Source organism: Phoenix dactylifera, chromosome 8 (assembly GCF_051530095.1).
Source record: "Phoenix dactylifera cultivar Ajwa chromosome 8, Ajwa_hap1_PhDact_Kaust_v1.1, whole genome shotgun sequence".
Classification (NCBI taxonomy): domain Eukaryota; kingdom Viridiplantae; phylum Streptophyta; class Magnoliopsida; order Arecales; family Arecaceae; genus Phoenix; species Phoenix dactylifera.
In genome coordinates, this window is record NC_143197.1 from 17587501 (window position 1) to 17596960 (window position 9460).

Genomic DNA, 9460 nt, shown 5'->3' on the forward strand with positions numbered 1-9460 from the left:
GATAAAATTATTTTTTAGTAGACTATTCAGCGAGAATTTTCTTTTCACTTTCTGGAGACATAGTTTCAACTACTAGGTTTTGGAAGATGAAAAAAACCATATGACTGGATTCTATCTGAAATGAGATGTGTGAAGGCTATACTTCTAAGAAAAACATGGGAGAGTTTTATATGGAAGCTTTCTAAAATTTAAAAGGAAAGGAAGAAGTAGTAACATGGAAGAGATTAGGGGCAAGTTAGAGAGAGACAGAATATATAAATTAGGGAGTGTTTGTGTTAAAAAATTTTTGGGATCGAGTTGTTGAAATATGGGTGGCAAGAGAGAGGTATTATGAACTGTGATGAGGTGTGCGGGTTGAAGTTTGTTGTGGAGTTTAGCTGAGATTTGACTCATTTTTTGCAGTGATTATATTAAAGAGTTTTTATATGACCAATTAATATTTCTTTAAAGGTCAGAGCTCTGAGGCTCTCTTTTATGTATGTGCTATAGATATATGGGGCCATAACCGAGGGCCTATTTTGGTTATAAAGTTTGATGTATCTTTTAATAGGTGAATCAGGCAGTGGATTGGGCTGCTTGGGAAGCACTCATTTATTAAAGCTGAAAATAAACTATGGGTATCTACATACCTGTGAGAGTTCACTAAATTGTAATCAGAGATATAGGTGCTGGTTTTAGGAGCTTGTAGTTAAATAAGCAGTAGCGGTTCCGACCCACACGCAGACAGGGAAAAGAGTTAGCTATTAAACTTTGTTTTTGGAAGGCAGTTGATTGTTATCTCTTGGATTAGAATGGAGGAGCTCCGATGGCTATCTTCGCCTTCTTTAAGATATTCTGGCTCTTAGTTGATAGCATTTGAGGTTACGTAATGCTCATACTCATGGAAAAGCAAATTGTGTTGTGGACTAGTTTCCAGGATTTGAAGTAGAAAATGTTGGATTCAGATCTTGGTCCTCAACAGTGCCTCGATCTGCTGTAGATTTAGTTAGTGCTGATTTAGAGTGATGTCTGTTTAAAGTGGTTGGCAGCAGTAAAAATGATAACATGCAAGGCATTGTAATTCCGAAGTCTGTACTTAATTATAGATTTTAATGCATTTTTTGCTTCAGATTTCAAGAGGTGATGTTAGCCTTTCCAGGTTATTTGATTGTAATCTGAATTTTCTAAATGTAGCTTTCTGTTCCTTGATATTTTCTAGTAAAGACGTGTGAAGCATATTATCTCGACTATATTGAAAAATGACAGATTTAACATTAAAAAAATATTCTTTCTAGATTCTATCTATCTTTTTCTTTTATACCTAAATCATCCATCCATTTTTCTTAAAATGTGTAACTTATGCCTGAAAACTCTTCACTAAACCTGATTCCTAATAAGCAGTTCCACTTACCTAAAATACTTCTCTTGCCAACTAAAGTCCTATAATTAGAGTTGGAAGTGGGCTCGTTCCAGCCCAAGGCCCATTGGGGTGGGCTGACTTCTAATTGTGCTACAGGCTAGGCCTAAGTATTTTTGGATTGGGTTTGGGTTTACAATTAGGGCCCATATACATCTTTGGCTAGGCTCAGTAGTTATTTGGCCCGACTTGGGCTTGGCCTGAGCATGAACTAAATGAGGCTTGTGGCACTAGGCTGAGCTCGTAGCACACAACCACAATACCAGGCTGAACTTGAACCAGGCCCGTAGTGCCATTCGCTTCCTCGGCATCCGACATACCAGAAGCACCTCTAAGCGAAGGCAGGGTCGACTACCCAAGGAAGAAAACCAGACTTGGAGGTCTGGGAGGAGGAGGGGGAGCTCTTTCCGGGGGTGGGTGGGGGTGGACGGTAACTTGGTAGGGCCATGATTAATACATTAAGAGGGGAGCTGGAACCCTAACCCTAGGCGGGGAATGGTGCCGCCGCCCATGAGACTAAGAAGAGGAGAGGAGGGGAACTGAGGGGAATGAGGCGGACAAGATGACCCCTCTGTCCTTGTTTGTGTGTCTGTGTTTCTTTTCATTGCCTTTTGCCAGTGAGCCTAAGCCCAATTCAGTTTTGGGCCAGGCCCAAGCCTAGGCTCAAGTTGGGCTTGAGCTTGGATTTTTGAAAATTTTTGGGCCTAAGCCTAGCCCGAAGCCTGACAAAAAATTTGGGCCGGGTTCGGTAGGGGCGTGCAATAACTCTTTTCCAACCCTACCTATAATTGGCAATCCCTTTTGAATATGGAAAATCAATCTATTGAAAATATGGAAGGACTTTGGGTTGCTTTTGAATTTTGACCTAACAAAAATGTGGAAAATTTCTTCCAAATAAAATGTTGCTTGTTGGAAGTTAATTTTTTAAAACTATTTTTTAAAGAAGGAAACTTGATCTAATAAACATATGGAAAGATTTTGTGTTGTTTCTAAAAATGTGATGTGACTAGATTATGCAGTGATTTCTTCCAAATCAAATCCTATTTATTGCTGATTTTTTTTTTAAATATAATATTCTTTTTTTATTTTAATCATATATTTTTTATAATTTCTATGTGATCTAACTTTCAGATTTTATTCTATTTTCCCTCAATCTTGTAATATAATAATGGAAAGCGATATGATTGGGTCTATAGAGAGTTGAGGTGTAGTTACTATTGTATTGAAAACCCTTATGTGGATTTTTTTTTCAAACTTGGAGACTTGCAAGCAAGGTTCAAGGTATTGGTGCTAGTATTGGTACCTTGTACTCATATTTGTACCTTACCGATATGGTATGGACCAGTACACTATCGTATCATACATGGTAGAACTTTATGCCAGGATAGAGAAAATAGAGGTGAAAAACCACATATTAGTACAGTACGACTATAGAGGGTAAGGTTCGCCGTCTTGGTACTGGACCCTGTATCGGTGCTACACTAGCACATTGCCGGTATGGTACGGTATGAATTTTTTTTTGGCCTGACACTCGGTATGCCACCTGTCGGTATGCCACCTGTACTAGACATCAGTACCGAACCGAACCGATACGGTACGTCTTGTACCATCCGGTTCGGGCCGGTAAAGTGAACCATGATGGAGGGTGTACCAATACCTTATTGAGACTGTCTAGTATGGCCAAATACGATATTTAAATCCTTGCCGATAAGGAGGCTTTCATGAGATAAAGAGCAAAAACCAATTTTAGTTAGCCATTAATGGGGATATATGAAGCTACAGAGATTGTTATACTCAATTAAACATTAGATGGGACTCTTGATTGCATTCAGTTTATCAGAAAGTATCTCTACTCTGTTTACATATATAATGTATGAATTGAATAGAACCAGTCAAGTTGATACATTTATTTTGGAAGGCAGACATGATATATTAATAGTTCTATTTCCAAGGCATCATCTCTATCCATATGACATTGCTGCCCTCCCATTAGCATACAAGATGGCACTATCTAGGCTATAGATATAGTCATAATACAAAATTCAGTAAAATACTTGTCAATTCTGCATGAAACATATTTTCTTTAACTAATCATGAACATGCTTATCTTTTGTGGGAACATATAATCAAAGTCCAGAAATACCAACATCACACATCATATATTAGAGGGAGTATGTAGTCTAAATGGCACTGTTGTAGGAACCATCTAAAATTGTGACCATTGTCACATGTTTGATTTGATTTTTCTTAAGTTCAATAAACTTTGCCCATGACATGGATCATGGGCAGCACAATAGGCAATAATCTTGTTAGGGTGCTTTCTTGATTATTACAGACAATTTTATCCTCATTACGGCTACCTTTGGTGGGAGAATTGTTAATTTCATATTGCTGGAGTCTGAGTTTAGAACCAATGGCCATTAGGGGTTTCTCTGGACATGCAGTGTGCCAGTGTCTAAATAATCTTGTGGTTGGGATGCCTTAAGGTAAATGTGTTGCTGCTTAGACACTTGGCATGAATGCCAAGAATACAGGTGTCCCAAAATGTCCTGAGTCCTGACACTTCAACATCTATGTACATGTATATTATAAATATTTGGAAATGTGTTTTTCAATATATTAAAAGATACTACTGGACTAAATCAACTTGTTAATTTTAATGCTTGTAAACACTGTATTTTATGCTATACTACATTTATGGGTCCAGAGGACACTGCCAAAATTTTTTTGCACCTTTGGGTTGACATAAGTAGGACTTAAATTTCTGGATGGCCTGGCTGGCTCAATTGGCCTGAAAAAGTCTTCAGTTCGGGCTCATAAACTAGCCCAAGGATTTTGCTTGGGCTCGAAGAATTTGAAGCCTGAATTATTTCATCGCAGCTCTATTTCCATATTTTTAGAATATCCAACTAGGTCCTGTTCTAAGCTTCGCTCAGCCTGACTTAGGATGAATTCAGGTCTGTTTTTGGCCGGGACAGGCTTGGTGGTTTCAGCTTTATGGGAGGCATAAGCATATGTCAGCCTGCTGACATCCTGTTTACACCACTTAACAGGATGTTCCATTTTTGGGGAATCTAGGACTCCTGTTGTGTCCGAGTGGTTGGAACTGTTGGCACTCCATAAATCCTGCACATTGTACTATATATCCAGCGTTCATAAATTGATAATGAGCTACAATTTCAAGAACACGATTCATGATAAAACTTCCTCTTTAAAATAAAGGAGGTAATCACAAAAGTACATACAGTTTTAGTAATTTAAATCGCTACATTTCTAAGAAATTTCTTATTAATGTTACCAGAGATGGATTATTGGATCATTCGTCAGGGTCCTGTTTGTAACAAATTATTGGACCATTTGCTGACATCTATGGTTGCATAGGCCGCATAAAATATTTTTGATTTCATCTGTTTGTGTTCTATCAAGAATGGATTTGGTTTGAGTTTTAGTTTCTGTTTTATAATATTGGGAGAATGTCTATTATGTTTCAGATCATTCATGAATGAGTGCTGATACACTCTCCAAATCTCATTCCCAAGTAGTTTAAACCACAATAAGATCTGATTCTTGCATGTGGGGGTGTCTAGTGAGGGTGAAAATTCCCCTTTGCCCTCTCATAACCAGTTTTCATGTTGGTTTTGACTATCTGGGGATACATTCATGGAGTGATGATGCAGTTGTACCAAATTTGTGAATGGCCAAGGTGATTTTTTACAACTTTTCCCTGCAACTAATTTCTGTTGACTACCACGGGCTGTAAGTTGTTATTCTTAAGAAGGAAACAATATAACTAGTTCTTTTGGTGAACACCTGAAGCTGATGGAAACATGAAAATGATAAAAAAATATAGGTTTGGTGGATGAACTTCCTGAATTTTGAAGTCAGAAACTATTTCTTTGTGAACATCTGAATCTGATGCAAAGTGGAGCTCTATGGTTTTTGACATGATAAATTTGTGCTCCTTGTGATTGCACTAATGTGGACATGTCATCTCAGACCTTCACATTATGTACACTAAGTTTCACTAGATCTTGGCTCATGCCATGCATGTTAGAAAAAGATGGACAACCATGAACCCTCCATCAAATTAAAGATTATTTTCTATTCTTGTTTCTCCTTGGTAACACACACACACACACACACACACACACACACACACAGAGAGAGAGAGAGAGAGAGAGAGAGAGAGAGAGAGAGAGAGAGGCCAGCTCAACTGGACTTTGGGAATTTTGGTTTCTGGAGAATCTTTTTCTTTTTCTCTCTATATAGTTTCCTTCTTGGCTGAGTGCCCATGGGACAGCGGAACAACCGATGACCATCCAAGGAGAGATTGTTTTATATAGCATATGCACTTGTGCTTCTAAATTATTATCATTAAGATCAAGTTCTTTAAATTCCAATGTTTGTTATGTTCTTGATATACTTCAAAACATGACATCTACATGCCGTGATGAAAATTGACTGCTTTTTCTAGACCAGAAATGAAAATTACTGTTGTTGCTGCTGCCGCCGCTGCCGCTTCTAGACCAGAAATGGAAGTTGTTGTTATTCTTGTTGCTGCTCCTGTCGTCGTCGTTGTTGTTATTGTTCTTGTTGCTGCGTTGGTGGTAGCGGTGGTGGTCAAATGCCTTAATAGCTAATGGCAGACTGCACCTATTTAGATCCAGCATTCCGCTAGTTTCTAAAAGGAGCTGGTTGAACCATGCGTTCTAATTTGTTCAGTTATGTATTTTGCAGAGTGGGATGACAAGGAAGGAGGTAAAGAAGCCTTGCAGCAGTGGGAGGATGATTGGGACGACGATGATACCAATGATGACTTCTCTCTGCAGCTGAGGAGGGAGCTGGAGAACAACTCAGAGAAGAGTTGAATTTTCTCTTCATGTACGGACGCTAGCAGACGTGAAATACATGGTGGTAAATTCGGATTCATATCATTAAAACATATTATACATCACAATTTTTAATATATAGCATGTTTCCATTCTGAAATTTTCATATCATTTTTGCTTTTGTATTTTATATGACTGAATATTCACCAAAAAAAAAGAAAAAGACTGAACCATGGGTGCAGGCTTGCACAGGTTTCAAGCACCTAGTTTGTTGCCCCGGTGGCACAAAATTGAGTGTTTGTGTAACAACAAATTCAGATGCAACAAACAGGGAGGATGCCCTATTGGTTCATCATGGCATCCAGGGATTATGATTGTTGGTAATACTATCTGGGGTGGGCTTGTTCGGTTTCAGACAAATTTAATTATAAGATTCAATAATGTTAAAAACTGAATTCAAAGAGGTGTTGGATAGTTCCAAAGATGTTAATAAGGATCTTCATATCAGGTTCATGTTACTTGGAAACCTGTAGAGAGCTCAAGGTCGCTTGTCAGTGGTTTTTCTCCTACCTCTGTTGACCAGTTGGCCTGCCCCTGGATGCAGTATGCCTGGCTGGTTCCGGTGAACTGCAGGGGCTGTCGGACAAGTATCCAGTGACTGCCCTGATCAATACCTTCCTTGATTTCTGTTAAGCACCCATGCGAGTCATAGGTATCGTATTGGACTGTCATGCAGGTTCCTGTGGTTCACTAGAACCTGTAAGGTGAACCATGTCCCCTTCGAAGTAACCCAACCAAATCATGTTAGGCTGAGGAATAGGTTCGCTTCGCTGCTGGCAAGTGCAACCCAAGATGAATGGTGATTGGGGCTGTTTGTGAGATTCGTAACACTGGTTACTTCAGCACTGCTTGAGGGTGTGCTTGCACTAGCGGCAAGGCAAACCGATTTCTTTTTGGCCAATGATACTACACACCAATTGCCTCTAAGCAGCTTGCTAGACTCAGTTTGGATCAAACTTGTTTATCTTAGAGATTGGGAGGGATGGATTCCTGCCCTTCTATTCTAAAGTTGACCGCAACTGGAATTGAACCCCCGCCCTCTTACCTAGGTGGCAAGGGTGATATCATCCGAGCAAGTGGTTGGTGCTTTTATCAGACATGTATTGAAATGAGATAAGTTTGCTGCATCCAACAACCTAATCAAACTTGGGTTTCGGGATGTTGCTCCACTCTAACGTGCTGGTAGTGGCTATACTCGTGTATCTATTTGATTTCTCTTTAATACAAATATTCTCGCTTGTAATATAACACGTGAAAGGACCGCGAAGTATATCAAGCGTAACGCCCCCCCTCCCCAAATGAGTCAATGCAATAACCAAGATACTTGATATGGCGGGAATTGAACCCATGATATCTAGCAAATATGGTGGGAATTAGACCCATGATATCTAGCAAACCTGAGCTCCGATACCATGTTGGCTAATCAACTGACAACAAAAAATTGAGCTAATAGGGGATGGGTCAATAATATATCTCAGGCTTAACACTCTCAATCGTATGTGGCGTGGATGATGCACATGGAGGCAAATCAAATTATGATATCATTTGATAAGGGGATAAATGGGGAGTTTGAGTCCCACTTGGAGAGGCTTGATAGACAAGTTGAAACCTAATTCAATTTTAAAAACTCAATCTATCTACTTTTCACTAATTGTTCTATGTGGGACTAAATTTCATGCATGATCCTTGTGAGTCAATTTAACTATCTCGAGTCCAATTTGTTATTGCTCGCCAATCAAGTTTCGTACCTAATTACTTTTTTCCCAAGACCTTACTCTCTAAGACCTAAGATACACAGCATCTCGTGTGTTACCGCTCTAGCCTATTAGTCTCATTTTTCAAGAGCCATATTTTACCACACTATTAAATGAGTCCACTTGCTGCACTCACTTGGCATTCCATAGCCACCATAGCTTAGATCTACCATTTCTGATGTTAAGAGTTTTTCATAAGAGCTACCAATTTGAGTGCCTTTGTAGCTTCTCTAAGGGGTGTTAGCCATCAGCTCTAATATCATTTGATGTGAAGAAACATGACTAAATCATGTAGGACTAAACCTCAATCCATCTATCTCTCACTAATGATTCCATGTGGGACTTAACCTCACACATGATCCTTAACAAAGGCCTTGAAAATCTATTAATGTTTTCTATCAGTTGATTTGGACCAAACTACTATGGTGGCTAGGTTCCTTTTATGAAATAGTAGGGGCTTTTTATCTAACCCTAAATGGATTAGAGGGCTTGTTCCTTTCCTCTCTGAATCAAACTATAAGCAAAACCTTCTTTCTCCAAGTATATTGCCTACTCTATTTTCTTTCTCTAAGTATTTTATTAATAGGAGGAGGAAGAGACCTAGATCGTATAATGACATATCCATCACTATAAAATCTAGCGGTGGTGCCTCCTCCATCCATGCGAGATCTAGTGGCCTTGGCTCCAACCTTATGAGGTTGAGCAACCTCCCCTTCATTCTTGCTAGATTTGGATGGCATTGCCTCCTATGCCTTAGTTATCATGAGACCTTGCAATCCCTTCTCCATCCATGTGAGATCTAGCCACACTTCCATCTCTCTTATCGAAATCTGATCTCCTGCACCTCAATTTGCATGAAATTTTGTAGCTTGGATGGGCAAATAGAATGGATATGGTAAAATTTTAGTTTTTTGTCCGACCCAAAATGCTTGTGGGTGACGGGTTGGATATTGCGGATCAAGCACATTCAGGATATTGAAATTTACACTTTAAAAACTTATGAAAGAACAAAAAGAAAGAATATTAAATACAAGAATTATTGAAACACTTACATACTTGCTATTCAAAGCAGCTAGCTCACTTCCATCATAATTTAACAAATGACAACAAAGAATATACATAGAAATAACTTATTGAGATGAATATTAGAGGATTTTAATTATTTTCTGCCAAAAGTATAATTCCAGTAATGAAACTATCTCTACTGCAATCCTTCATCTATTTAAGCTATCTGAAAATGGTAGAGAGGACAAGATCTGCTCATCTTGAGCCATCCAAAGATACACTTCTAATGGTGCTTGTGAGTGTAGTTCAAAGCTGTGGCCTCGCTTCCCACCTCAAACTGCTTGAGACAAACCATGCAGAACTCCGACATCAATTTTGACTTGAACTTAATTTCCCAAGACCCTACTCTCTATGAG

The 9460-nt window shown here is 38.9% G+C and overlaps 1 protein-coding gene across 1 annotated transcript in view; it reads left to right on the forward strand.

Annotated features, from left to right (window-relative positions):
- LOC113461871 (protein DELETION OF SUV3 SUPPRESSOR 1(I)-like) overlaps positions 1-6391 on the forward strand; it is a 10908-nt gene extending 4517 nt beyond the window's left edge. The window contains exon 3 of the mRNA XM_039118940.2: positions 6134-6391. Within this exon, the coding sequence (XP_038974868.2) occupies positions 6134-6264 (131 nt within the window). The 3' untranslated portion in view covers positions 6265-6391. The remainder of the gene's footprint in view (positions 1-6133) is intronic.
- The last annotated feature ends 3069 nt before the right edge of the window (positions 6392-9460 follow it).